This window comes from Cucurbitaria berberidis, assembly GCF_010015615.1.
Source record: "Cucurbitaria berberidis CBS 394.84 unplaced genomic scaffold K460scaffold_5, whole genome shotgun sequence".
Taxonomy (NCBI): domain Eukaryota; kingdom Fungi; phylum Ascomycota; class Dothideomycetes; order Pleosporales; family Cucurbitariaceae; genus Cucurbitaria; species Cucurbitaria berberidis.
In genome coordinates, this window is record NW_024468939.1 from 177,247 (window position 1) to 204,383 (window position 27,137).

At 51.8% G+C, this 27,137-nt stretch overlaps 13 protein-coding genes across 13 annotated transcripts; 7 read left to right on the plus strand and 6 right to left on the minus strand.

Moving 5' to 3' along the window:
• Positions 1–936: 936 nt before the first annotated feature.
• On the plus strand, positions 937–2,385 carry K460DRAFT_293454 (glycoside hydrolase family 18 protein; the record flags this gene model as incomplete). The annotated part of the gene is made up of 4 exons (XM_040929419.1): positions 937–1,056; positions 1,116–1,470; positions 1,525–2,210; positions 2,278–2,385. 4 exons carry the CDS (start codon positions 937–939, stop codon positions 2,383–2,385), a joined length of 1,269 nt encoding a protein of 422 aa, XP_040783928.1.
• A 59-nt stretch (positions 2,386–2,444) lies between these two features.
• Positions 2,445–4,298, minus strand: K460DRAFT_397610 (lipoyl synthase mitochondrial precursor). The gene is made up of 2 exons (XM_040936171.1): positions 3,282–4,298; positions 2,445–3,227 (listed from the first exon to the last, which is right to left on the minus strand). Exons 1-2 carry the CDS (start codon positions 4,219–4,221, stop codon positions 2,938–2,940), a joined length of 1,230 nt encoding a protein of 409 aa, XP_040783929.1. The 5' UTR covers positions 4,222–4,298; the 3' UTR covers positions 2,445–2,937.
• Positions 4,299–4,395: 97 nt separating this feature from the next.
• On the plus strand, positions 4,396–7,680 carry K460DRAFT_165857 (Coatomer, gamma subunit). Its single transcript, XM_040926918.1, has 5 exons — positions 4,396–4,700; positions 4,771–4,817; positions 4,869–5,546; positions 5,596–7,321; positions 7,378–7,680. The coding sequence occupies exons 1-5, from the start codon at positions 4,634–4,636 to the stop codon at positions 7,608–7,610; spliced, it is 2,751 nt and encodes a 916-aa protein (XP_040783930.1). The 5' UTR covers positions 4,396–4,633; the 3' UTR covers positions 7,611–7,680.
• Positions 7,681–7,749: 69 nt separating this feature from the next.
• Positions 7,750–9,130, minus strand: K460DRAFT_419439 (SET domain-containing protein; the record flags this gene model as incomplete). The annotated part of the gene is made up of 2 exons (XM_040938012.1): positions 8,888–9,130; positions 7,750–8,835 (listed from the first exon to the last, which is right to left on the minus strand). The coding sequence occupies exons 1-2, from the start codon at positions 9,026–9,028 to the stop codon at positions 7,750–7,752; spliced, it is 1,227 nt and encodes a 408-aa protein (XP_040783931.1). The 5' UTR covers positions 9,029–9,130.
• A 371-nt stretch (positions 9,131–9,501) lies between these two features.
• Positions 9,502–10,401, plus strand: K460DRAFT_291848 (Coq4-domain-containing protein; the record flags this gene model as incomplete). Its single annotated transcript, XM_040929314.1, has 2 exons — positions 9,502–9,694; positions 9,743–10,401. The coding sequence occupies 2 exons, from the start codon at positions 9,502–9,504 to the stop codon at positions 10,399–10,401; spliced, it is 852 nt and encodes a 283-aa protein (XP_040783932.1).
• A 199-nt stretch (positions 10,402–10,600) lies between these two features.
• On the plus strand, positions 10,601–12,634 carry K460DRAFT_408837 (uncharacterized protein; the record flags this gene model as incomplete). Its single annotated transcript, XM_040937198.1, has 3 exons — positions 10,601–10,681; positions 10,735–11,765; positions 11,824–12,634. The coding sequence occupies 3 exons, from the start codon at positions 10,601–10,603 to the stop codon at positions 12,632–12,634; spliced, it is 1,923 nt and encodes a 640-aa protein (XP_040783933.1).
• A 45-nt stretch (positions 12,635–12,679) lies between these two features.
• On the minus strand, positions 12,680–14,099 carry K460DRAFT_408838 (kinase domain-containing protein; the record flags this gene model as incomplete). The annotated part of the gene is made up of 5 exons (XM_040937199.1): positions 12,680–12,861; positions 12,893–13,085; positions 13,136–13,437; positions 13,488–13,813; positions 13,879–14,099. The coding sequence occupies 5 exons, from the start codon at positions 14,097–14,099 to the stop codon at positions 12,680–12,682; spliced, it is 1,224 nt and encodes a 407-aa protein (XP_040783934.1).
• Positions 14,100–15,066: 967 nt separating this feature from the next.
• On the minus strand, positions 15,067–17,213 carry K460DRAFT_379463 (alkaline phosphatase-like protein; the record flags this gene model as incomplete). The annotated part of the gene is made up of 4 exons (XM_040935164.1): positions 15,067–16,715; positions 16,761–16,963; positions 17,043–17,064; positions 17,117–17,213. 4 exons carry the CDS (start codon positions 17,211–17,213, stop codon positions 15,067–15,069), a joined length of 1,971 nt encoding a protein of 656 aa, XP_040783935.1.
• Positions 17,214–18,718: 1,505 nt separating this feature from the next.
• K460DRAFT_419443 (uncharacterized protein) lies at positions 18,719–19,440 on the minus strand. The gene is made up of 2 exons (XM_040938013.1): positions 19,090–19,440; positions 18,719–19,036 (listed from the first exon to the last, which is right to left on the minus strand). Exons 1-2 carry the CDS (start codon positions 19,290–19,292, stop codon positions 18,928–18,930), a joined length of 312 nt encoding a protein of 103 aa, XP_040783936.1. The 5' UTR covers positions 19,293–19,440; the 3' UTR covers positions 18,719–18,927.
• A 410-nt stretch (positions 19,441–19,850) lies between these two features.
• Positions 19,851–21,477, plus strand: K460DRAFT_419444 (kinase-like protein). The gene is made up of 4 exons (XM_040938014.1): positions 19,851–20,010; positions 20,056–20,330; positions 20,390–20,607; positions 20,666–21,477. The coding sequence occupies exons 1-4, from the start codon at positions 19,916–19,918 to the stop codon at positions 21,002–21,004; spliced, it is 927 nt and encodes a 308-aa protein (XP_040783937.1). The 5' UTR covers positions 19,851–19,915; the 3' UTR covers positions 21,005–21,477.
• Positions 21,478–21,954: 477 nt separating this feature from the next.
• On the plus strand, positions 21,955–23,613 carry K460DRAFT_292359 (Cryptochrome/photolyase FAD-binding domain-containing protein; the record flags this gene model as incomplete). The annotated part of the gene is made up of 1 exon (XM_040929347.1): positions 21,955–23,613. The coding sequence occupies one exon, from the start codon at positions 21,955–21,957 to the stop codon at positions 23,611–23,613; it is 1,659 nt and encodes a 552-aa protein (XP_040783938.1).
• On the minus strand, positions 23,613–25,722 carry K460DRAFT_388329 (uncharacterized protein). The gene is made up of 2 exons (XM_040935684.1): positions 25,436–25,722; positions 23,613–25,388 (listed from the first exon to the last, which is right to left on the minus strand). Exons 1-2 carry the CDS (start codon positions 25,489–25,491, stop codon positions 23,981–23,983), a joined length of 1,464 nt encoding a protein of 487 aa, XP_040783939.1. The 5' UTR covers positions 25,492–25,722; the 3' UTR covers positions 23,613–23,980.
• A 164-nt stretch (positions 25,723–25,886) lies between these two features.
• On the plus strand, positions 25,887–26,880 carry K460DRAFT_379467 (uncharacterized protein; the record flags this gene model as incomplete). Its single annotated transcript, XM_040935165.1, has 2 exons — positions 25,887–26,665; positions 26,760–26,880. The coding sequence occupies 2 exons, from the start codon at positions 25,887–25,889 to the stop codon at positions 26,878–26,880; spliced, it is 900 nt and encodes a 299-aa protein (XP_040783940.1).
• Between the last annotated feature and the right edge of the window lie 257 nt (positions 26,881–27,137).

Sequence of the window (27,137 nt, forward strand, 5' to 3'; positions counted from 1 at the left end):
CAGGGTTACACATCAACACACTCTGGGAGTTTCTCTCCGCGCATAGCACCATGAAGGCCCCCTGAAACGGCATACCTGGTAAAGGGTTCGACGATCACCTGGTTCAATCAACGTTATCGATAACCTCCGTCGGTCCGTTGCAGTATGCCAGTGCACATCTACCTTACGGGTCGGTTATCAACGTTTGGGATTGAGTGAGCAAGGCGCTGAGCACTCCCGAAATGCCGCTGAGCAGATGGGCTTGTATTACGCCTAAGAGTGCGTGATAATAGTTGCGCCCGAGTAATGGGCAACTAGAAAGCCACCTGTTAGTCCTTATCTACATGCTGTCTACAGTGTAAGATGTCTCGCCTCCGAGTGGCTCGCTTCCCGGGCCTGATGGCTTTAACCGTCCGTTTCCAGATCGCACCCGTCTCCAACCTTGTCAATCACCCCTTCGACTGTTCACGCCTTTGCGGCACAGGGGCCAATATGTCTTGTCGATATCGCACGCGGCCTACACTAGCAGTGCTACTGCGGTTCCTCGCCATAGAAGAAGCGCCACCGCCAGCGCGTGGGCATCGATATGTACCCTTGAGCCTGGAGATCTGCTACCTCTCACTCCTTCCCTCCTTTTTCTCACTGTCACATTCCTTTTGGGTGAGCCTCGTTACATTCTACAGTCGCTCCTTCTTCGCCAAGTTCGTCGCGTGGCCGAAAGTCTCTATTCTGCCTTCGTTTCCACTAACTTGATCATACCCACGCGGCGTGGCCTTGAGACATATATTTCTTGTGTCGCCACCTCTTCAGTTTGCCATCGAGTCTTTCAAACTCTACTCGACCTCGGCCGCATTCGAAGCCTCGTTCGTACCTGCATCTTAGCGTCCGCCACAGCCCCAGCCACGTAGCACAGCCTAGTCCGCCACTAGTGACATCGTAACAATGCGCGTCGCAAACATGCTACTTAAGACGACAGCGTCTCTGCTTTCTTTTTCTACAATTATCCACGCTGCTGCGATTCCTCAGACTACCGACGCTATGGCAACTGCTTCAGGTTACAAGAATGTTGCGTACTTTGTGAACTGGGTTTGTTCGCTTACACAAGATCTTCGTATGCACTACTAATCTTGGTTTAGGCTATTTACGGTCGCAACTACAACCCTCAAGATCTCCCGGCTGAGGAGCTTACACATGTGCTCTACGCCTTTGCCAACGTGCGGCCTGAATCTGGCGAAGTCTATCTTTCCGATGTGTGGTCCGACACTGACAAGCACTACGCGACTGACTCGTGGAATGATGTCGGCACCAATGTGTATGGATGCGCTAAGCAGCTGTTCCTCCTGAAGAAGCGCAACCGCAAGTTGAAGGTGTTGCTCTCCATTGGCGGGTGGACATACTCAGCAAACTTTGCACAGCCTGCATCCACGGCTGAGGGTCGCGCCAAGTTCGCAAGTAGTGCGGTTGAGATCTTGGCCAACCTTGGGTTCGATGGTGAGTTATTCCTAGCCATGACAGGCAGGATGCGACGATACTGACTAGATGAAGGCCTTGATGTCGACTGGGAGTACCCGCAAAATGATGCCCAGGCCAACGACATGGTGCTCCTCCTGGCGGAAACCCGTCGAGCCCTCAATGAATACTCTGCCCGCTACGCCAATGGCGAGCACCTGCTCCTGACCGTTGCCTCACCAGCCGGCCCCACTAACTACAACAAAATGAAGCTCAGCGCCATGGACCAGTACCTCGACTTCTGGAACCTCATGGCCTACGACTATGCCGGGTCCTTTTCCTCCGTCTCGGGCCACCAAGCCAACTGGCAGCCATCGCAGAACAACCCTACCAGCACGCCATTCAACACCGAACAAGCAGTCCGCGACTACCGTGCTGGTGGAGTACCTGCGAGCAAGATTGTTGTCGGCCTGCCGTTGTATGGACGTGGGTTTGCTAACACAGATGGGCCTGGTAAGCCCTTCTCTGGTAACGGCCAGGGTACTTGGGAGCCGGGTGTGTATGACTACAAAGTCCTGCCGCAGGCTGGTGCGACTGTCAATACCGACATGAGCGTCACGGCGAGCTACAGCTACGATGCCGGTCAGCGGCTCATGATTAGCTACGACACGCCTGAGATTATCACGAAGAAGACGCAATTCATTCGCGAGCAGGGCCTTGGTGGCGCCATGTACTGGGAGAGCTCGGGTGACAAGAAGGGCGATCAGAGTCTGATTTCCACTGTAAGTCCACGCATACCATACACCGTTCTTGAGAGGAGGTATTAGATTGCTAACTGTTCAATCCCAGTTTGTTAGGAATGTCGGCGGCATCGGCGCTCTGGACCAGAGCCCCAATATCCTCACCTTCCCGGCCTCAAAGTACCAGAACATGCGCGATGGGTTCCCCAACAACTAAGCTTGTACGTCTCCTCTAAGCCAGACTTGGGAGATATGAGCACCGTACCCTTCTTGTGCATCCTTTAGTCTGCCTTCCTTCTCTCCTACAGATCGGTCGTTTATAGATGTTGCTCTGTTATCTCTCATCTCTTTTATCAGATTTATCTTTACACTTTTCATTTCTTTTTCTTGTTGATCTTGATGATAGAGGGATGGAAGATATATGGTTTCGTAACGTAAATAAGAAATGGCTAGACGAATCTCACTTTACTTTACGGCAGAACATTGCTCGCACTTTGAGAATAAGGTCCCTTGATACTGATGAATGTGATGTGACGTGATGGATAGTATCGCGGTTTCTTCACCGTAAAGTTGCCACATGAGTTTCAAATATGCTTCGATTAATAAGTATGGGGCCATGTTGATGGAGGGGGTCCCCGTAACGTTGAGTGGGACCTTTCGCGGTCGAGTAGATACCAACGCCATGCGAACAAATGTTGCCTATTCCAACCTTATATGTTTACCGCAAGGCAGATTCATACTGTACATGGACTCGTAAATGATAGATATCTTACATCGTCCTCTCTACCTCTTCGGCCGCGCTCAGCTCGGCAACCTCGCCCTGGCCTGCACTTCCCATCCGCCTCTTCTTCAATACGTTCTCGATGAAGGCCTCGCCTGCCTTGTAACTCGAGCGCACGAGGGGCCCAGAGGCGCAGTATAAGAAGCCCATTTCTAGCGCTCGCTGGCGCCATAGTTCGAATTGGTTGGGGGTGATGTATTCGTGGACGGCCATGTGGCGCTTTGTGGGACGCATGTATTGGCCGAAGGTTACGACGTCGACGTGGTTTGCGCGCAGCTCTACGGGGAATGGTAAGTTTGTATGTTATATAGTAGGTAGCGGCTAGAACATACCTCGCATCGCATGCCGGAGCTGCTCTTCTGTTTCGCCCAGACCCAGCATGATGCTCGTCTTGGTGATGAGATCGGGCTGCGTTTCTTTCGCTATCCGCAGAACCTCAAGCGACTGCCTAAACTTGGCCCTTCTGTCGCGCACAAACGGAGTAAGTGCTTCGACAGTCTCGACGTTGTGCGCAAAGACATCCAGGCCGCTCTTCGCAACCACCTTGACCATCTCCATGTCGCCACCGTGATCGCCAACCAAGGCTTCCACCAACATGGTCGGCGCCTTCTGCTTGATCTTCATAATGGTTTCAGCGACGTGGCGCGCGCCGCCGTCAGCCAGGTCGTCGCGGTCCACGGCAGTAAGCACGACATACCCCAGACCCCACCGTCGCAGGGCTTCGGCCGTGTTCTCAGGCTCGTGGGGGTCGAGTGGTGGTGGTGCTTTGGACGTTTTTACAGAGCAGAAGCGACATCCTCTTGTGCATGTATCGCCCATAAGCATTATCGTCGCCGTCGCTGCGCTCTTGTCACTCCCTCCCCAGCAATCACTGATATTTGGGCATTTGGCCTCTTCGCAGACGGTATGGAGATTCAACCCCCGCAGATCCTTCTTGATTTTCTTGTAATTCTGATTCGAAGGAATGGGTGTTTTCAGCCACTCGGGCAACCGCGTAATGGTCTTTTTGCCCACCTGGGCGGTTTTGATTTCGTAGGCTTCCGATGGCGGGAGGGGCGCATTGGGATTTACAAAGTCGTTGAAGGAGGGGCCCGAGTTTAGGGTATCACTGAAGGATGTACGCGCTCGTGATCGCTTTGGTGGTTCGGGGGCAGCGGTCTGGGGAGTGTCGGAGGTTGTGGCAAAGGTGCGTAGGTGTTGGGACGAGGGTGTTCGTGAGCGTGGGAGAGACTGCAGAAGCAGGCATCGTGACCGGGGTAGCGAGGCTGCCATTATGAGAAGTGTGTATACAGACAACAGAGAAAAGAAAGGAACGAGAGTCAGCTTCTATTGTTGGGCGTCTGGTAGAGATTGAGGCTTGAATATCCGCATCTAGCCCGCAGAGTTGCGCTAAGGCGCTTGTTTGGCGTGTTTGCACATGCAGGCGCAACCCACACTTGCGGCACCCCTGCACTCCCGCTGGCTGTTCGAGGGCATCTTCAACGTCGCCATTACAGTGCCCTAGGCTTCCACCCTCCAGACTACGCTTACCTCGTTCTCGCCCGAATCCTCGAATACCAATTGCAGTGCCGGGCCCTGACACTGCCGCAACACCATTCGGGAAAGGCCACGTTTGGCGGAGCAAGTGCGGGATACTTTTAGGAATTGAGCGAGAGCGCGCGGCGGGAGCTCTACACCACACAAAATGGACAAGAAGCATGAGGATGTCGGCGGGGTGGCACAGATCGACAAGACGTCGGTATTCCAAGAGGGTACGCTGGCCTCACACATGCTGCCAATGGCGGGGAGCATTTGGCGGTATGGAAAGCTGACCTAGCACAGCGCGAGTCTTCAACCAGAGTCCTATTTCGCCCAGGAAATGCAGAGTGGTAGGTGGCTATTAGCAGATACAAGAACGGAACAGCTACTAAGTCTGGCAGATCTTGACCAAGCTGGCGTTGCTGCTCTTCACTGGCGAGAGCTGGGGACGACAAGAAGCCACCACGCTCTTCTTCGGCATTTCGAAGCTGTTCCAGAATAAGGATGCCTCTCTCCGCCAGATGGTCTACCTTGTCATCAAGGAGCTCGCTGGCTCTGCCGACGATGTCATCATGGTCACCTCCTCCATTATGAAGGATACGTCCGTGGGCAGCGACGTCGTATACCGCCCGAATGCAATCCGCGCCCTCTGCCGCGTTATTGATGCCTCCACCGTACAAGCCATCGAGCGCCTCGTCAAGACGTGCATAGTCGACAAGAACCCCTCGGTATCCTCCGCTGCGCTGGTCTCAGCGTACCACCTTCTCCCAGTCGCAAAGGATGTCGTCCGAAGATGGCAGTCGGAGGCAGCAGAAGCAGCGTCTGGAAGCAAGTCGGGAGGTGGATTCTTGGGCGGATTTGGAGGTGGTTCGCACACTGCTCTCCAGGCCAGCACAAACTACATGACACAGTACCATGCCATTGGTCTGCTGTACCAGATGCGGTCAGGCGACCGGATGAGCTTGGTCAAGATGGTGCAGCAATACTCGGCCGCGGGCGTCGTCAAGAGCCCTGCCGCTACTGTATTGCTGGTCAGGCTAGCAGCTAAGCTTGCTGAGGAGGACCCAAATCTGCGAAAGGTACGGTGGCGCTCGCGAATTGAAAGATCTGTACTAATAAAGTCCACAGCCTATGATGCAGCTCCTCGACAGCTGGTTGCGCCACAAGTCCGAAATGGTCAACTTCGAGGCTGCAAAGGCCATCTGCGACATGCGCGACGTTACCGACGGCGAGCTCGTACAAGCTGTTCACGTCTTGCAGCTCTTCCTTACTTCTCCTCGCGCTGTCACAAAGTTTGCTGCCCTCAGGATACTTTCGCAAATGGCTTCCTTCAAGCCGGACGCTGTGCGATCCTGCAACCAAGACATCGAATCGCTCATCACCAACTCGAACCGCAGCATTGCCACTTTCGCCATTACTACCCTGCTCAAGACCGGCAACGAGTCATCGGTCGACAGGCTGATGAAGCAAATTACTGGCTTCATGGCTGAGATCACTGACGAATTCAAGGTCACCATTGTCGAGGCTGTACGAACGTTGGCGCTGAAGTTCAAGGCCAAGCAGTCCGGTTTCCTTGCTTTCCTTAGCGGCATTCTGCGCGACGAAGGTGGCTACGAGTTCAAGCGATCCGTTGTCGAGGCCATCATGGATTTGATCCGATTCGTCCCAGAAGCCAAGGAGGATGCGCTAGCAACCCTATGCGAATTTATCGAGGACTGCGAGTTCACCAAGCTCGCCGTGAGGATTCTGTTCGTTCTTGGAAGAGAAGGTCCTTCAACGGCACACCCAACCAAGTACATCCGATACATCTATAACCGCGTCGTGCTGGAGAACGCCATTGTCAGAGCTGCGGCCACCTCTGCGCTCGCCAAGTTTGGTGTCGGCCAGAAGGATCCCGAGATCAAGAAGTCGGTCCATGTCCTCCTTACTCGATGTCTGGATGATGTTGATGACGAGGTTCGGGATCGTGCAGCGTTGAATCTCAGCTTAATGGACCAAGCCGACGACGACATGGCTGTCAGCTTCATTCGCAACGACTCCATGTTCTCGTTACCCGTTCTCGAACATCAGCTAGCCCTGTATGTCAGCTCCGACTCTCGCGACACCTTTGAAAGTGCATTCGACATCACCAAGATCCCCACCGTATCTCGGGAACAGGCAGATGCCGCAGACCTCACAAAGAAAACCGAAGGCGCTACTCCTACGCTCAAAGCTCCCAGTGCTGCCAAGGCACCGTCGAAAGCTGGCGCGGACGCTGCGGCGTCTGCGGCGACAAACGCGCAGAAGTACGCTGTGGAACTACAGAAGATTCCAGAACTCGCAGCGCATGGTGGCGTCCTCAAGTCGAGCGCTGTCGTCGAGCTCACCGAGTCAGAAACCGAATACGTCGTCACAGCCATCAAGCACATCTTCAAGGATCACGTTGTCCTCCAGTATGACATCAAGAACACATTGCCCGACACCGTACTGCTCGATGTCGAGATGGTCGTTTCACCCGAAGACGACGGTGATGTCCAGCTGGAAGAAGAGTTTGTTATTCCTGCACCAAAGCTCTCCACAAACGAACCTGGAACCGTCTACGTGTCTTTCAAGCGCCTGGAGACCGAGTCACAATTCATTGCCACTAGCTTTACCAATGTGTTGAAATTCACGAGTAAAGAGATCGACCCGAGTACCGGTGAGCCAGAGGATGGCGATGGGTACCCTGATGAGTATCAAGTTGAGGATCTGGACCTTAATGGCGCAGATTATATCGTTCCAGCATACGCTGGCAGCTTTGACAACGTTTGGGAGCAATCGAATGGGGATTCTGCAACCGAGACATTGCAGCTGGGCAATATCAAGAGCATAGCAGGTATATCTCCCTCTTACTGTCACACAATGGTCAGAGCACCACTAACATAACAACAGACGCAACAGAACAACTCACAAACACCCTCTCCCTACAGCCCCTCGAAGGCACAGACGTCACTCTCTCAGCCTCAACACATACTCTTAAGCTGTACGGCAAGACAATTTCAGGCGGAAAAGTTGCGGCGATGGTTAGGATGGCTTTCAGTGCAAAGACGGGTGTGACGATGAAGATTGATGTCCGCAGCGAGGAGGAGGGTGTCGCGGCGCTAGTAGTAGGTAGTGTTGCATGAAGGGAATTAAGAAGTTAAGCGTTTGGTTTAGAAGGAAAAGGATCAATTGGCTTGACAAGCATGTGGGAGTATCATGATATAGTTGAACTTTCAGTCTTACTCTATCTGCAATCTGCAGGCGCGATGTAGCGTTCAGCAGCTAGCTTTCTAAGTGCTTGATCGCCGCATTCACAACACTCTGTATCTGTTTCCATCTCTTCAGCAACGAGTCTTTCTGAGCTGGCTGTGCTACTCCCTCCCCTTCTTCCCTCGTCTGCACCTCCTCCACTTCCTCTATAACATCCACAATGTGCCGCGAATACCTTGTCAACACACCGACCAGGAAGCTATCCAGCCGTGCCTGATCTCTGCTCCCATCATCATCGCCCCCCACAAACGCAGCATAACGCTTTGAATCGAGAACAATAAGCCTGAGCACAGCCTGCGTGCGGTGACAAATAACCGGACTTCCTGTTGTCGATGCACTGGAAAGCGTATACGTCCCGTAAAACCCATCTTCCTTCAGCGCAGCGCTTTGCTCAGCACTCAAAAGTGGAAGCAAAAGCCCATCCAGCGGCACGGAATCATTTGCATTCCGCTCGAGCAAGAAGCCGTATTCCACAAGCAAGAAATCATTCGTATGCGGCCCGTAGCTGACGGAGACTTCTTCGCCCGCCGTGTACGCCCGGTCAGCGCTCACGCTGTACCCACTACTATTATGCGTAGGCTCGCACCCAACGTCTGAGTGATTGAAGTAGTCCATCACCGGACACATGGCGTAGCAGTCCGCCGCTGTGAGTTTAGCTTTGCGCTGCCTGGGGAGGCGCGGGTGCGCGTTGGGCAGGTCCGGATAGTCCCAGTAGAAAGTTCGCGTGTTGACTATCAGCCAGGTGTAGGTGAATGCTTCCTTTGAGATGCTGGGGATGCTGGTGTGCAGGTCTGCCCAGTCCTTTTCCAGGTTGGCGCGTTGAGTGGTGAGGAGTTTGGTCGCAGCGGGGGAAAGAAGGGATTGCAGTTGGGGCGGGTAATAGAGTGGCATTGTGTGCTTGAAGTCTGCCTCGCTGGGCCAGACGTCTTGCCATGGTTTGTACTCATTCTTACTGCTGGAGTCGGAGTACCAGAGTGCTAGGGCGGCGGCTAGTCTTCCATGCACTGTTGTGTGTTCTGGAAGTTTGAGGGCTTTTATTGATGGCAAGGCAATGTGCACTAACGATGTATTGCGCACGTCGACTAGACGGTCTCCTTTCTTGACGATTTAGTTTTTTTGGGAGGGGTAAGGGGAGATGGTGAGTACTGACTTTGATGTCTTGTGCTGCGACTATGCCCATTCCGCGACCGACGAATCGCGCTGGTGCCACACCGTTGATTGTGACGCCGTTCTCTTCGGCCCAGGTAACGAAGCGAGTGTGTTCCTCGCCTGGGTCGAGTGCTGTTGTCATGATTCTGCCTTTTCGTCTTTCTAGTTTGGGGATGAGAGTGATTTGTTTGAGATTTAGAACGGGGGAGTCGCCAAGCTCTAAGGTGGAATAATACGCCCGGCCAGGCCGAATAGTACAGTCTTTTACTTCCCGGAGTAGATGGTTGACACCAGGGAGTCCAAACGGAGGTGTTGTTGTAGTCTAGCCGACAGAGAGTATGAAAATTTTGATGTTCACAGAGAAGGCCGAACACAGTTGAGGTTGAGTGTATTTACCAAGTTTACACGTCGAAGAGGTAAATGTACTGATGACTCACCGATGTTCAGGGTAATTGCGTGCTATTAAAACACTGTCCCTAGAGTCGTCTTGAGGTGCAACTGCTGTGGCGGTGGTGGCGCAGGCATGTTATCGATAAGCATCATCATGTCGGTCGATTACATCCTGAATTCATACACCAGGCGGCTGCACTTGAGCGCATCATGGCGAAGCCTCGCATGCCACAGCTCTCGAAGCTGACGGCGCTGTCAGGCTCACGATATATACCGTCCCTACAATCCTTCCGCTGCTTCTCTGTCCTCAATCGGCCGTCGCCCAACTACGAGGGTCACATACCATTGACCCGCACTGAAAGATTGGGCCTCGCATTTGGCTCAGGGCTGTTGAGCTTTCTAGATCCGCGACGGGGTGGTACGCTCAGCTTCGATAGACGTGTCAATATGTGCTTACACCACGCAGACCTAATCGCATCCTTCGGCGAGGCCACCGCACAGCCATACTTCATATACAAGCTCCGCGACCGCATGCTTCTGAACCCCACGGGTCGACGAATACTGCGCGATAGACCGCGACTGACATCCTCGTCCCTCGATATCCCACGTCTTCGCAAACTCCCACAGAATACCCTAGGCTACGCATATGCCTTCTGGCTCGATCGAGAGGGTGTATCACCAGACACGCGAGCCGCGGTGAAATACATAGACGACGAAGAGTGCGCCTATGTCATGCAGCGGTACCGCGAATGCCACGACTTCTACCACGCGCTAGTTGGGCTCCCAGTCTTCCGTGAGGGAGAGGTTGCCCTGAAAGCATTCGAGTTTGCCAATACAGGCCTGCCAATGACCGGTCTAGCAGTGTTCAGCGCGTTCACGCTGAAGAAGGCTGAATGGAGACGATTCTGGGATATATATGGCCCATGGGCGGCAAGAAACGGGGCACGCAGCGACGATGTGATCAACGTCTACTGGGAAGAGGAGCTTGAGACGGATGTTGATGCGCTAAGAACCAGGTTGGGGATTGAGAAGCCGCCAGACCTCCGAGAAATGCGCAAAGTGCAACGAGACGCGCAAAAGAAGGCAAAGGAGGCCAAAGAGAGCATGGCACGGGCTGCCGTGTAATGCTCTGTCCATGTACAATTCTGTAACAACACTGAACTTTTTACTAGAGATCCGCGACTACCCCGTGATTCATAGGCGGACTACGAAGCGAAAAGCGGGGAACTACAGTCCGATCCTTGGCGCCCCAAGACTTCACCTCGCGCAGACATGATCTCCCCATGCAAATAATTCAACCTAGTCTTCCTTACCCTATGCCGTCATGTCTGAGAAGCGGAAATTTGACGCCTCGCCCGAGTCAGACCAGTCCCAACTTTACCCCCGCAAGCGCATTGCGATTGCTGTCAGTTGCGCCAGTACTGCAAGCATCTAGCCTAGACTGATGTTTCAAAACAGTGCAATGTTTGCAGATTCCGGAAGACACGCTGTGATGCAGTGAAACCATCTTGCGGCTTCTGTACTGACCTGGGCATCGAATGCACTTACCGAAAACCAACCGTAGGCGACCGGACCAAACCGGTTGATCCGCCGTCAGAAGCGTTTGCCAGCATTGAAAGACGATTAGAACAGCTTGAAGCTAAACTGGAGTCGACTCAACAGCTGGTGCACAACTCCGCGATGCTGTCTCCAAGCAATCATAGCGACATCAATCCCACACAACGGCCCCAATCACGGCACTCTAGCATGCACAGCAGTACCGCTAACCTCATCAAGAATTTTACCATATCCGCACCTTCTGTTGGATCCCCGGTAGCCTATGACTTTGCCTACCGACAAACAAGCACAGAGGGGACAACTCCAAGGCCTAGCTTGACTACTTTCCGTGCTCCATCGTACATCCACGTGGAAAGCTGGGACTACACGGCCGAATTCTACGACAATGAGATTTTGGCCGGCGAACAGCTGGCTGATCAATGCGATGAATCCGTCAACCACCCCATAGACCTGTCCAGGCGAATGTGCAGGCGCCTCCAGCAATCATTCGTTCAGAACTTCTTAAGATGGACACCCATCTTCGACCAACAAACTTGCATCAGCGCATTAGAGCAGGCAGAGACGAGTCGATTCGCATATTCGACGGCACCAGTATGCCTGGTCTATATGATTCTAGCTCTTGGCGCAATCTCGGACGATCTAAACGAGAGCCCCAACAATCTTACGCCAGGGTTGGATTACTTTGCGCGTGGCAGTCAAATACTTGAAAGCCTATCGCTTCGAACAGGAAGTTTGACCACCCTTCAATGCCGGATACTGCAGGCATCTTACTTCAAATTCGCTATCCGGCCTCTCCAGACCTGGAATTCTATTACTCAAGCAGGTCGGGACTGTATGCACATTCTGAGCTCAAAGGCGCTACGACGATTCAACCCCTCGGAACAGGAGGCATTCAACCGTGCTTTCTGGGCCTGCTCAACACTCTTACATGAGTGAATCATCCCCAGCCACCTCCTAAATATTAGTTTGGATCTTCTAACCCTTGTATAGACTTGAGGCTACTTCCAAGATGCACCCAATTGGTTTACGCCACTTTCACGAGCTCGTGCCATTGCCCCAGTTTGAAGAGGAAGACTCTGGGTTTTATTTCTTCTTGGCTCAAATTAGCCTGAGGAAATTTCTAACTCAAACACTCGAAGTCGTCGGCTACCTTACAGGACGTGTTATATTCGCCCCTGTCGTGATCGGGGAACTGCGAAAGCAAATTCAGGAATGGCACGATCACCTGCCTTCTGTCGTTCGGTTCCCGTTGGATGCAACACCACTCTTTGATTCTAGGAAGTCCTTCCTGAGGGGGCAGTACATAGCGTTGCACGTTGTTCTTGGGTGGCCCTCGGTTTTGAAGATCTTACAGGATAGCGAAAGCGACGTCACCATGCAGGATCAAGACACTCGGAGGGTCACGACAGATCATGCGCAGAGTTGCCTCAGCAGCAGCGCTCTAGTCCTAAGTATAGCCGAGGAGCAGCTCATGGGTCGTAAAATCGGGACACACTTCACAATTTACGCAACGTTTGCGTGTTTTGCGACGTTGCTGATCGTTTTCAACCACCCAGCCCTTGCATTTGCTGAGGAGACACGACAGGAGCAGCACATTCGCAACGGGTACGAGGTGTTGCGGCCGTGGGCTCATCTTCCGTTCGTACGTCGCGCTTTGGAAAGAGCACGCATTTTGATGCAGCAAGCTGGTCTCGCCCACATATTTCATGCACATGCGGATGAAAGTCCCCCGGCTTTGGCTGGGATCAGTCCAGAGGTCGTGCCGAGTCATGACTGGACATCCCCACACGGTACAAAGTAACGGTGAGACTCCGAAGAAAGACGCTTGCTGGAGATGGCCTTTTTTTCAACAGAAATTCTTCAGCCACGGGTGCTCGAGCAGCTGCTTTGCGGTCTTCCGGTCTTCGGGACTCCATTGTAGCATACATCTCACAAACTCCAGAAATTCTCTTTTTGCTTCTTGCTCGAGATTTTCCTCCAAGCTCTCCAGGGTCAACTCGGGTATCGGAACATCAGCGATCCAATTTCCTAATGAAGATATCGTTAGTCGTGGCAATACCTCGAGTTTGGGCGTTTAATAACGTGCCTTCTTTGTCGAAGAACTCCTTGCTTCGTGATCCTCGCTCTAACAAGTCTCCAGGAGGGGGCCCTAACATCGCCACCACCTCGGCCAAGTGACATTTTGTCATATACCGGCCGTCTTCTGGATGATTGCCGTGGAAAAGATGCTTGTCCTCATACAAGTCCCAGATCTGCAGTCCGTCAATATTAACCTGTAGCTTGAAGATCCGCGAGGACTCACCATGGCTCCAACATTCCACACGTCAGCAGGATAGCTCCATTCCGTCTGCAGCATAACTTCTGGACAACGATAAACGTTGGGCTGTGCGTCATGCACTTGTCGCTGATCCCCACGAACGGCGGAACCAAAGTCGCTCAGTACCACTTTTCCATACTCCTTGGGTAGACTAAATCCACGGGATGCATAGATAGTCTTACCATCGACAATCTTTCGGGGCGATGGGTGGGCTAGCTCGGCATCGACAAAGGCATCTAGGATGCTTTGATCTTCGATTTCTATCATGATGTTGTCCGCCTTGATGTCTGCGATCTTGTTAGCATACAGGGCGTAGAGTGTGAATTATGAAGCTCACCTGTATGCACTATGTTGCATTCCGAGTGGAGATAATCGAGCGCCAGTAGTACCTGTGGGAGAGTTGCTCTGAGCAGTTCGTCCGTAAATCGATGGGTGGGATTGCGGTTCAACAGATCTCTGAATGAATCCCACATTGGTTTTTGTACCAAACATCGATGGTCACCTCCTTGACGCGGGATGGTGAAGATGTCCAGAGCTGTTCTGACATGGCCGTAACCTGGGTGGGAAGCATTGCCCTTGCCGAGTATCTGGTATATGTTGTATTCCTCCTCATGCATGCCTTTTTCTCTAGTGAAGACTTTCAGAGTAGCATAGGCATGACGACTGTTAAATAGTCAGTATTTGCGGGTCGAACAATCAGGAGGTAATACTGGAGATCGCGTGCTAACCAAACTGTGGAGGAAACTCCAAAGCCTAATTTGCCTACAACTTGATATTTGGATGCGAACACGTCCCCGATATTAACGGGATAGTAGACGCCTTTTCTGAACTCATCAAGCTGCTCTTCTTCGAGTAATTTGCCATCACCAACGATGTCGAAACCGGCGGAGGGAAATCGGAGCTGAGGCCAAGGTTGCCGGCGGAACAATGACTTTGCAAGTTTGAACATCGAAGAGATAGATACTAACAGCAAAAATCAGGCCTAAACTGTTGCTGATGAATGCATGAGCGGTTTGCGTAAGAGAGGACTATGTGTGCGTTTGGAGGAGAATGGGGATGGACGTGTTACCAGGCGCGACAGGTCTAACTGTCTAACTAGCAGGGATGTTTCGCTTAATAGAGGTAAATGAGCATACATTCAGAATGTTGACAATACGTCGAGAGAAAGAGAATAGACGCGGTAATTCGATGCAAGGATGTGGGACCTTCTGCAGAGGGAGTCCATAGAAGATTCAATGCATCCATCTTCTGTGAATAAGTGAAGGAGCATACACGACTACCCTCCGACTCGCAACCTTTTTAGCACCTCTTGACTCTGTCCGCGAAATATGTAAGGGATGTATGTATTCACAAATATCGAGCTAAGCTACTACGGGAGTGAATAATATATGTAGTTCCCGGCATAGGCCATCCATGCTTGGCCTACACGTGACAACAGGGAACAATTCTCCAAGTATGTTGCAAGATGAAAGATACAGTCCCGTTCGCCACAAAATCAATGCATAAGTAACAGACCCTCACCTACCAAAGTCTCATGATACCACGTAGCCTTCCTCCATTGACGTTGCTTGAAAAATGATAACCCAAAAAATCATTGTCGGCGCCAAACAGAGAGAAAAGGCGCTCATCTTTGAAGCGCCTGTCCATTGATGACATCAGAGTGCTCCCAGACAGCGCCAAAAAACCGGCCTTGTCCCAGCGAGGAGACTGTCAATAGCGTTAGAGAGAACGAGTAGACAACGCAAATCGACAGAGCTCTATTCACAGAAACTCCTTACATATCAAACGCACACCATATTCAAGGTAGACCAGCTCAATAGACACATGGTATGCAATGATTATTAAACATTCATTACGTCTGCGCGATATATATACTACATCCACTCGTCACTCGTCCATAATGCACCTCGCAGCATTTACTGCTTAGGCGGCGTACCACGACCAAGTCCAAAGCACTCTGCCATGTTATAGAAGATATCAATGCTGTTGTATACACCGCCAAACAGCTCCTGGCAAGGGCCCATGGCGAATACAGGCACATCAGTGAGCGAGTGCACACCTTGGTCATCGCCAACAGGCAGAGTACCGTTGAGCAGTATACCCTTGCCACTTCCATCGCGGGGGTTGGCGTAGTTGTCCTTCGTGCCGTTCGCAGCGACCGCAGGGAGACGGGGACCATCCTTGTGGACACTCCAGTCCTCGCGGCGGTCGGGGTCGGCCATAAGACCTTGGAAAAGCGTGTACCGTGGGCTCCAGTTCGAGGGAAAATTGCTGTCTGTATACGTTAAATTGCCGGTGTTGATGTACTGCGAGAGGCCGGATTGCTCGTAGGTGCCAACGGCGTCGCGTTTTTTGCGGTCGACGTTCTGCGCGGCGAGGTAATGCGTGTCAACGGAGCCCATGACATCGAAACCATGGCCGTGATCGGCAGTAACGAGAATAAGAGTCTCCTTGAGGCAGTTTGTGGAGTTGAGATGTGCGATGGTCGCTTTGATCGTGTCGTCGAGCTCAAGAAGCTCACCGAGAGCACGATCATAGTCCAGCACGTGCATCATCTTATCTATCGACGCTGCTTCCGAGAGTAGAAAATATCCCTTGTCGCCAGAGCGTTCCTGAAGAATGTCGATGGCCTTGAGAGTCATTTCCTTGAGTCCGGGCTGGTCAAGCGCGGGTTTCTTATCACCAGCGGGGGACAACGACTGGTTTAGGTTCTGTCGGTAGACGTTACGGTCTAGCCATTTAGCCATGTTGGAGACGGTGAAGATACCGAGGGCCTTCTCGGAGTTCTTTGCGGACAGGAGAGAAGTGCGGTTTTGGATGATTTGGTACTTCTGCTTGGCGAACTCATCGTAGTAGTTCTTGTTCTGATAGGTCTTGCCACCGAGAGAAGGCGGGTAGAATTGCTCAGCACCACCACCGAAGATGACATCGATGGGGACATCGGTCCAGGTGTAGTTCTGAACACCGTTGAGGAGCTGGTCGACGATGGCCTCGTACGCGCCACGGTTACGGGTGTGGGCAACCAGAGCAGCAGGTGTGGCATCTGCAATGTATGCAGTGGAAACGATACCAATGTGCCCGCCAGTGAGGCGGTGGAATATTTCAGCAATGGTCTCAACTTTGGGATCGTCGAAAGGATTTATGGATGAGTCCGCGTAAACGTTCAAGCAGTTGACGGTGCTCTTGTGTCCCGTGTTGAGAGCAGCAGCGCTATTGGCAGAGTCGGTGATGAAGCTGTCAATAGAGTGGGTCATTTGGTGGCCGAGGACAGGGAACTTGTCCATAGCCAAAAGGGACTGGTACTTTCCGTTGATGCTCTTGTGTCCGATCAGGCGGGCGGCCGTGATCATGTTGGTCGTCATACCGTCACCAATGAAGAGGATGATGTTCTTGGCCTTGCGCTCCTCAGCCAAGTCGCGAATAGTCCAGGTAGCCTCGGTGGAGCTGCCATTGTTGTAGGTGAGCGTGGCAGTGTACTCGCCGGGCTCGTAGATGGCAACGCGGCGGTAAGCTTTGGACGCAACGTTGACCAAAGAGGGCTTCTTCGCGTCGCGAGCGAAGAGATCTGTTTCAATTAGCCATGGACGGTAGGTGGGAATAGTCTGCATACCTTCGAACCACGTGAAGTTCCACTTCTCCAACTTCGGCTCCTGGAGCTTGAAGTATTCTGTTACGGGCTTCGACGCCGCACCCTTCTTGCCAATTGTGAAAGTGAACTTTTCATCCAGAGGCAGTCCAATCGCTTCAGAGCCATTGACGGGCTGGTGGACTTCGAGACGGATGTCGAAGTACTGGCCGGCCAAAAAGTCAGCCCTGGAGGAATTGGTTAGCTATCGAGTTCTGGCAGTTTTATGACGTTTCATGGACGTTTTCTTTGGGACCGATAACGTACTGGTCCGGAGGAAAGACACATCCTAAGGCTGTGTTAGCATGTGCTCGCCATATTTCGACAGGGTTTAGTCGTACCAAGCGTTGGGCAAGCTCCTAGACGGCGGAACGTCTGCGCAGAGACAGCGTTCAGCAAAAGGGCTGCTGCCGCGACAATTGAGCATGTACACTTCATGGCGAACGGATCCAAGACTTGTCAGACACGCAAGGCTCACAAGGACGCGATGAACCGAAAACTTGGGAAGCTGTCTCCCCGGCCTTTATAAGCTCCAGGGCTTCGGACCTGCATACAAGCTCTATAACTAATACGGCAAGTCGGCAGCGCGTCAGGCTACCAGGATCCACGGCGAACCCCTCCAGCACGTCTCTGTATGCAGCATGCGGGTCGGTCGACATGCCTTTAGCCGTCCTCGTGCAATAACGCCGCGCTCTTACTGCTCGAGATGAACACTCCAGCTACCCGGACCAGTCCCATTTCCGCTGGCCTGGTCCGCGCCACGAGCCACTGTCATCATCGAGAGCGTGGAGGAGCTGCCTTATCGAGGATGGGACGCACGTTTACCTATACCTAGTGATGAGAGGGTAAGATATTGCCTTGGCGCAACGTGAACGAGGATAGGGTTGTCATTGGTCCTGTAGAGATAGTCGATTGGGTTGAGGGTGGACATCCCCGCAAGCGTACTTGGCAGCTTGGCAATGGGCAAACCCTTGCAGATGCTGTGTGCTTTATACGTTGCCACGTTCATTGGTGATATTGTTTATTGACTTGCAACGATGAAAAGTTATGCTAGCTGAAGCCTCAAACGATCGACGCGAACGTTACGAAGTCGCCCGTGCACGATCTTCGCGTGGTGATATCGTGGGAACTTGGCAGCCTTACAACGCTAACTTCCCACCCGCAGCTACGAGTGATTGACGTCTTCCTAAGGTGATCTATGCAATTTCAACGCTCGAACGGATCCTCTAACTGAGCTGTCGCGTGCCAACTCCAAAGCTCTGAAAGTGGCTTGGAGGGTTGGCCATTGTGGACTTAGGAGGTTCCGAAAGCTTAGAGACTCCTTGCATCAGATGCAACACTCAACTCTCCCCATGATTTCGGGAATTGCAGCGCGCACCAAGGATATCACAGATCTAGGATCTGAAACATCGATCCAGAGCATCATACCGACCTCCATGATCTCGAATCGTTCTTGTTGTACTTATCTAGCAGTATGCGCGTCATGGCTGGGATCAGAAGTGGCCGAAATACATTCTCATAACAGATTGGTACACTATGTTCAAACTGCTCTACAGAGATATGGGAGGGGTTTTATTTCTATAAGGAAGTTTATATTCGTTCAGACACCCAAGACCGGGAAATTCTCTCCGGACCGATTATCATAGCCTTCGGCAAAGGTTATTGATGTGCTGCAGGGCTTTGGATTTCCTACTTAGCTGTTTCCAATCATCTCCAGCACATGGATACGCATGTATAGCGCTTCTTAGCTGCTGCTGCTGGTGGCCGTACAGTACCAAATAGCGTTCCATTGCCAACTTTATGAGTTCAGCTGATTTTGCTAACCTTCTCCATTTTTGCTCTTCCAAATCTCTGCAAACTCTTCCCTGCCTCATCGTTGATGATTGCATTCAAGAATAGAATCGAATGGAACAAAGAAGAAAAAGGAGCAGATGAGGAAAATTCGCATGACAAGAGACACAAAGCCCAAACCAACAAAGCGGTCAATGAATTATCGTCTACGTACATGTAGCCAGTGCCGAATAATAATCAGTGTACCCCCAGGGAAATAAGATAAAAACGAAACCAACCCGTAACGTCTATGCAACAAGAAAACAAACTGGTACACAACAACAGAAATGACTAAACTCATATTCTAGCATCTAGCAACTATCTAGTCCTGCTTCTCAATGTGAATCGTTTTCAGGTAATCGCCACGCGCGTTTTCGCAGACAGCGGTGTAGTGGTTTTTTGGGTCGCCTTTGCTCGAATGTTCGCCCTCCCTAAGATCTCTGATTAGACCGTATCCGCGGTTTCTACCGAACTCTTTACTCACCGCATAATTACCTTTGTCGTTCCTGCCGGCAATGGATCCGTATTTTTTTCAACTGCTTTGCGAAAATCAGGCGCGCTGGTCATAACCGCTGACTCTGGTCGCGTCCACAGGTCTGTCTCAGTCGCAACGGCAAGTGCGACCTGCTTGCCACCTTTGAGCACAGTACCCAACAGTTTGGAGTTAACGACCCTATTCGAAGCCATGGTATTGAGGGGGAATGTATAAAGAAGTATATGGTAGCTGCAGCTTGCTTTAGAAGATATAAGAGGATTTGAGAAAGTGATGACTAGCTGGGGCAAATATGCCGGTGTTTGGATCTATTCGAGACTTGGTGAGCATTTCGCTGCTTCTTATAGGACGTCAAGTTCAGCATTGCCAGATTATCATGCGCTGAAGTGGTCCTTAGAGCATGCCATGAGCGCTTCCAGCTTAAATTAGCCTGCGCCGAGACGTTAGAACTTGATGACCGCCCACTCATGCACAGTAATGTTTTGCCGTATCATTAAAAAAGGTTAGCAACATTTTTGCGCGCGCATATCTTGACACAAGTAATACATTTGGCTGCATTGACTGGATTAATTAACGAAAGTACAATAGCAAGAGAGGCCTGGCATCTGACGAATGTGTTGGCGGTGTCGTAACGTATTGATAGGCATACTTCTACCGGTATTGGTTGGTTTGGCGCCGCTGCACCGCCAAGCCCTTGCCCAGCGTTTCGTATCTATCTTGTTCCGTCCCCGCGCGCTAATAGCGACGCGCAGACATTCTGCATCTCTTGAACCCGCTTCAATGCTTCATTTTAACAGGCAATAGATGTCCGGAGAATATGGCTGCGGCACTCAAGATTGGACAACGTTTGCGAGGGCGTCTAGGAACATATACCATTTTGAAGAGTGTACATGAGAATGTTTGGACTGCCAGGTAAGAACATACTTAGCAGCTGTTCAGTGATACTCACCTTAATAGCGGCACGGACGCAGGAACGGTCATCATCAAGACCGCACCGGTAAAGCGCCTTAAGAATGAACGGGAGATACTGGACATATTTCAGGGCTGCCCACATATTCGGCCATTGCTTGATCAAACCGAAGAACCTTCAGCTCTGGTGTTGAAGTTCCTTCAAGATAACTTACTCAAGGCGTCAAACACGAGAAAGTTGGACAAGCCAGAGATCAAGTTCGTTGCAAGAGGAGTCCTTGAGGCATTGAATGTGTTCCACCAAGCAGGTTATGTACATACAGGTAGGGTTAAGCATATTACATCTGCGAGAAAGCATCAGACGTAGCTGACCGATTTGCAGATATCAAGCCTGACAACATCCTCGTCAACTATGGCAACGAGACGGATCGTTTCAGCGATGTAGAGCTGGGTGATTGTGCAGACGCGTACCGTGTTGACCCAAACGCTGATCCGTTCGAGGTGGGCCACCTCATTGGCGCCGCGATTTTTCGCAGTCCTGAAGCAAATCTCCAACTCCGGTGGGGTACCGCTACGGATATTTGGTCATTTGGTGCCACAGTAAGTTCTTTGATAATCTAATGCGCTTGATCGCCACTTGGACTGATCAATCATACAGCTTATAAGTCTTATATGGGGTCAAGACTGGCATATCTTTATACCGGAGGGTTGTTCGGCGGATGACCCGGAACACCCAACCCAGGTGCTGGTTAAGCAAGCATCTATATTTGGCCCTTTTCCTTACAGTTATAAAGACATCGCCGATGAAGAGAGACAGGGTATTCTTGCAGCTATCAACAACCATATCAACGATAACGGACTGCGAAAACCGTTCTCAATGGCTGAAGATCCAGAGCTTACCGTGGAGGACAGAAATTTCATCTGCAAGATCATGAGGATGGACCCAAGGGATAGGCCCACGGCGAAGGAACTGCTGGAGGATCCGTGGTTTAACTGAACTCTTGACTAATCTGACAAGGCCTCAAGAATGCAGACGGAGCGTTGGACTCGTCACCCTAATAAGCGACAGAAATGTTGATGGATGTCAGAGCACCGAAAATGCCACGCAATTTGATACAACGCTCGGGGACGCACCACAATGGGGCATTTGTGAAGCGACAATGACCTGTTTCCATACTTCAAAGGCCGGACAGTTGTGCGAAAATAGAACGATATTCGACCAACCAGCCTCAGTTGCCTTTCAATTTTTTCGTAGCCAGAGTTGCATGGCTTTCGGTCAAATTAGTATAGGACCGCTTCATCATTTCTCTGTTCATCATCACTAGGCACTGGAATATATTTTTTACAGATTGTGGCGTTGTTGTAGGCATTCGCCGAATTCGTGGTCTCGAGGGAAAAAAGAGAGATTATTAAAATTTGACAGTATACATTAAACTGCGATAAGTATTAGTTTAGTATTGAAATCCTACCGGCCTCTGGGCCTCGAAGGATGATGTTCAACTTCTGTCTAGTGGCTTGAGAAGTCATGAGGTGGCGCAGGCTTGCACAGCCACAGCTCAGGACATCACGACCACAACTCAATGTTAGTCACTCAGGGCTAATAGGTCTGGAAGCTGAATTGGAAACTGGAGAGGTAAACATTGAGGTGTGAGTATATTGGCGTCTGATACTCGCCGAACACATCAAGGTCTTGCTCAATCGGTTTTAGCACGGTGATGTCGACGTCACCACTTTAGTCCCTTGAACTACTGTCAGGCACAAAGCCACCATTTTCCACCTACAATTCCATCATACCTCTCCATGCTCCCCGTGAAACGTTTTCTTTCGTCTCAGATTGCTCACCCTACACCTGTCAAACAAACTCTTCTTCGCCACGCAAGGATCAAGGTCACACAGAGCCGCACGGCCAAGCACGCGACACTTTCACGATCACAAGCACATGCGAAGATGGCACTAAAGAGATCCTCCAAAGCCGCCGATTTCGACTCCCATGCACACACAGCATCAAAAAGAACATCATACGAGCGTTCCGAGCTGGGTCACACAACAACCGAACGCGCAAAGCAAGTTGACCAGAATCTCCCGTACGACCAGCTCAAGGAAGCGCTCGAAGCTCAGGACGAGATCAAAGATGTCACTAAGGTGGCGCATTGGTTTCATCCAAAGGATCTCCGAATCCAAGACAATACCGCATTGCACCATGCCTCCCAGCTTGCCCAGAGCGCAAAAAAGCCCTTGATATGTCTCTACATCAACTGTGCTGCAGACGAATCGTGGCATGGCACGAGCCCTGCCCGTATTGATTTCATGTTCGAAGGACTGAATATCATGCAGAAAGAGCTAAAGGAGCTGAATATCCCGCTAGTGTTCCTGGAATGTGAGGACAGAAAGAAGATTGTGCCTACCGTAATCGAGTGGTTCAAGAAACAAAACGTCTCGCATGTGTTTGGAAACTACGAATACGAGATTGACGAAATGCGACGAGATATCAAACTCGTGCGAGAAGCTGGGGATGGGATTCATGTTAGCTTATACCACGACCAGACAGTCGTGGAGCCAGGGACGATGTTGACAGGCAGCGGGACACCGATGAAAGTCTTCACCCCATATTTCAAGCATTGGCTCGATGTTGTCAGATCCCAACCAGAGCTCCTAGATACTTCTCCGCCGCCCGCTCCAAACTCTTCTGCAGCAAAGAAAGAGCTGCAAGATCTCTTCGACACCCCAGCCCCGAAACCCGCTCAAGACAAACAATTCCAAAGCGAAGAAGCCCGCAAGCGCATTCGAAAACTCTGGCCCCCAGGCCACGCCGCTGGGAGCAAGCGGATGGATTCATTCTTGAAGCAAATTGACAAATACGCGGCCACGCGTAGCAACCCGGCAAAGAACAGCACATCCCGTATGTCCCCCTACTTCAGCGCAGGCATGTTTTCCGTGCGCGAAGCCCTACAAAAAGTCGTCGACTACAACAAAGGGAGCACCGACTTCACCGAAGCCAAAGCATCAAAAGGCGTATACGGCTGGGTGCGCGAAATCGTCTTCCGCGAGCTCTACCGCCAAACCACACTAACCACACCACACACATCCATGAATCTGCCACAAAACCTGAAATTCGACTCCGTAGAGTGGGAAGACGACGAGGAAGGGTGGGAAAAGTGGTACAAGGGGCAAACAGGCGAGCCCTTCATCGACGCCGGCATGCGTCAACTCAACCACGAAGCGTACATGCACAACCGCCTGCGCATGAATGTGTCCAGCTATCTCTACTGCAACTTACTGCTCGACTACCGCCGGGGGGAACGCTACTTTGCCGAAACGCTGATCGACTGGGACCTGTCTAATAACACGCAGGGCTGGGAGCCTTCGTACACGGTTTTCAATCCCGTCTCGCAGGCAGAGAAGAACGACCCGGAGGGCGAGTATATACGCAAGTGGGTCCCCGAGCTAGCTGGCGTGCAGGGCAAGGCTGTTTTCGCGCCGTATGAGAGGCTCAGTAAGGAAGAGTTTGAGAAGTTGGGGTACCCGAAGCCCCATGTGGATTGGAAGGTTACGAAGCAGCGGTGTACAGAGAGGTTTAAGAAGGGTATACGGGATGCTGAAGCGTAGATGGGAGAACGAAGGTTTATTTAGCGGAGGTAATATATCTGTACAAATACTAATCATAATTTAATCATAATACTAGAGTCTTTTTCCCTCGCCAACTATACGACTAATACTCTTGCAAACTGTAACATACTATCTCTTTAGTGATGAAACCAATTAAAAGACGGTGACGCCTTAATCTGTTGTAGTCTGGCTGTGTTCAAACCACTTCATCTTCATTTTTAGTTCCTACAGTAACGCGAATCATTGGGGTTGTCACTCTATACTTCTCCGTGTAGGAAAAAACAGGTGGCCTGTCAATACCGTTCAGAGCAAAGAGTGTATCCAGACAAAGGTCCATGTACATACATTCCTTACGCAATTGCTCCACTTACAACTTCTCCTTCCCCGCCACCCCCTCCCTGATATCCAACTGGCCCTCTCTCCTCTTCCCCTGCACAAACGGCACACCCTCACTAGTCTCGAGTTTGACCAAATTCGCCTTGCCCTTCACCAACTGCACCATCATATAATTACACAAGCACCTCAGCCCCAACTCCTCCCCCCGCTTAACAATCCACCCATTGATATAGTCAATCTCCGTCTGTCTACCGCTCCTCACATCCGCCAACATACTACTAATATTATCTTTCGTTAGCCTTGCTACTCCGACAACTTTGCTTTCAAGGCGTCCCGGATCGAAGCGCTGCGAGACGTTGGGTATGTACTGGAGTTCTGGCAGGGAGCGGATGACGAGTGAGATTTCAGAGAGTAAAAGGCGGAGCGTGCGGGTCAAGGCGTAGTTATACAGGACAGAGCCGTTGCGGGCGTCGAGGAGGACAGTAAGCGGATTGATGACGCAGTTTACAGCGAGTTTTTCAAGTTGCATTTGCAGTAAATCCGGTGGGGAGAAGGAGGCGGCTGAAAGGACGGGCGTTCGTAGAAGAGTGCGCAGGAGGTAACGCTGGTTCGGCGTCCAGTGGAAGTTTGTGGTTGCCGGGGTTGGGTATTCAGGGTTGAGTTCGGAGGGAGGGTCAGGGTATACGGGTGGCTCGCCTGGATTCGCCTGGAATTTCACCACCGGCTCGTAGGGAGCGTCGGCTTTGCGGTCTCGTTCATGGGGTAGAAGCCCTAGAGATATCGTTCCAAACCCGGCGTGGACAGTCGTGAACGCATCGTCCGGCGTGTTGTGCATGCCATGCGAGTTAACCCCAAGCATGTAGTGTGGTCTCGTGGCGGGGTCCGGAAAGATCTCTCTGTCTACTTCTTCCACGGTTCCTATCCCATTCTGCATGAATAATACGACAGAGTCCTTGTGCAGCCTGTGCTTCACGGCAGACAGGCTTTGTAACACAAATGGTGCTTTAGAGCATATGATCAGCGAATTGATCGGCTCCGTCGACTCTCCAGACAACGCTTGCGGGGCCTGCTCTTGTGACTCGGACGATGCCTCTGTCAAGTCTTGAGAAGCAATGTTCAACCCCACTTCCTTGCCGTGAAATCGTATGCGGGGTATAGCTATCTCGGCGTCGTACCCGTCGTGTATCTCAGCATCGCCGTCGGTGACCAATGTCAGCCTTTGCGAGGACTCGTTCCACTTGTTCAGCTTCTCCCAGTGGGAGAAGAGAAGCGTCACGGGCGGCGCATTCGGTATGCCGCGTAGGGCGTGCGCAACGAAGCTTCCCACATTGCCCACGCCCATGATGTGGATTCGACGATCGAGGACTGGTTTCGCGCGGTAGAAGTCGGCAGCGTCGCTAGAGGCTCTTGGGGCCACAGGTCCGTCGACAGCATCTTCGCTATATATTGTGAGCTTCCGCGTCGTACACTGTCCCAGAAAACGTACGTCTTTTCCGGACTCGCCTCAATCGGCGAAATGTTCTGATTCTTCCAGCCTGTCATGAAGCTTCTTGTCTGATAGTAAGCCACCCGGCTCGCGCAATTGCTACCGGGGCTGCATCGCGATTGTATGTGCAGTATCCGAGGCCGAAGCCTGGGTAAGAACTGTGAGACAGAGAAGGAAGACAGCTTGAAGTACAGTTCGTTACATGTGGGTGTATGTAGCCCAATTATTCACAGCTGAAGAAGCGCAGAAATGTAGGTTGCGACAGTGAGTGAATGACGCTATCAAATGTATCTCTCGGAGGTTTGAAAGTCGGAGCTAGGTGCGGCAAAACGCTCGGCCCGCAACTTTTTTGTAGAGCGCATCGTCTTCTTGAACTCCACTGCCTTTCTACGACAACTGCAGGAATAATTACAGGTTTATTCTTTCCTACGCGTCTACGGAGCACACAACTATGGACCCCCAAACCGACCTCCCCGACCTAGTAGAAGACCTCGAAGTCAACATCGACGAGCTCTCTTCCGCTCTCCAGCCTTTACTCGCAACACCGCTCCATACAACCGCATCCTCACAACCTCTTCTCGACAAAGCAAAGCTCTACGTACTCGCCGCATACTCGATCGAGTCATTACTCTTCAGCACACTACAGGCGAGCGGCGTGGATGCGAGAGAACATGCCGTCTTCCCCGAACTTGCGCGGTTGAAAGGCTACTTCAGCAAGATCAAAGAGGTCGAGGAGCGGGGCACACAACCCAAACAGCGGCTCGACGTGGGCGCGGCACAGAGATTCATTAAGCACGGTCTGGCCGGCAACGACAGGTATGATTTGGTCAGGGCGGAGAAAATGGCCAAGGAGAAGGCCAGAGCGGCATTGAAGGCCAAGCAGATCAACAAGAAGTTCGACGACGAAGGCGAGGAGAAGAGCGGGGTTGTGACGCCGAAGAAGAGGGGCGTGGAAGACGTTGCTGCCGACGAGCAGGTCGAAGACGAGGAGCTTGAAACCGACTCCTCCGCACAGCCAGCCGCGAAGAAAGCGCGCATACCCGCCGCAGACCCCATGGCCATCGACTCGGCGCCGTCATCAACCAAGAAGCAAGACCGCAAACAGCGGGGCAAAAACAAGGCCAAGCGCAGCGCAGACAACACAGACGCCGAAGAGCACGAAGGTTCGCTCGCGTCAGGCGACCCCAGTATCCAAAAGAAAGACAGGAAGAAGAGAGGCACGACCAAGAAGTCGAAAGGGGATGACAATCCAGAGGATACAACACAGCTAGTCGATGCGCCGTCGAGGGACGAGGAAGCCATCCTGCCGAACAAGGCGCCCAAGACAAGAAGTGAGACGTTCAACGCCCTTCTCGACGGCTCGTTGGCGGACAAGGGGAAGAAGGGGAAGAGTAAGGGCAAAGGAAAGGGGAAGTGAGCGTGGTAGACATGGTACTTGGACATGAGCATACTGGCCGAAAGGCGCTTGGAGGAGATTTGCAAGGCACGCACACGCTTCTATAAAGAAGAAGTTGAGTAAGATGTCAGCGCGGGTATAGAATGCCATTCAGGTGGCATGCGATCAAGTCCACGGACGTTGAGCGATGGCTTCAGTGCTCATATATCCCGTCCTGGAAGGTCAGACTTTCCGCCTAGACGGCTTGCACGATGGGAAATAGATCAGTCCCGTACTACTTAGTGGGAGCATCTGTGTGGCACAAGG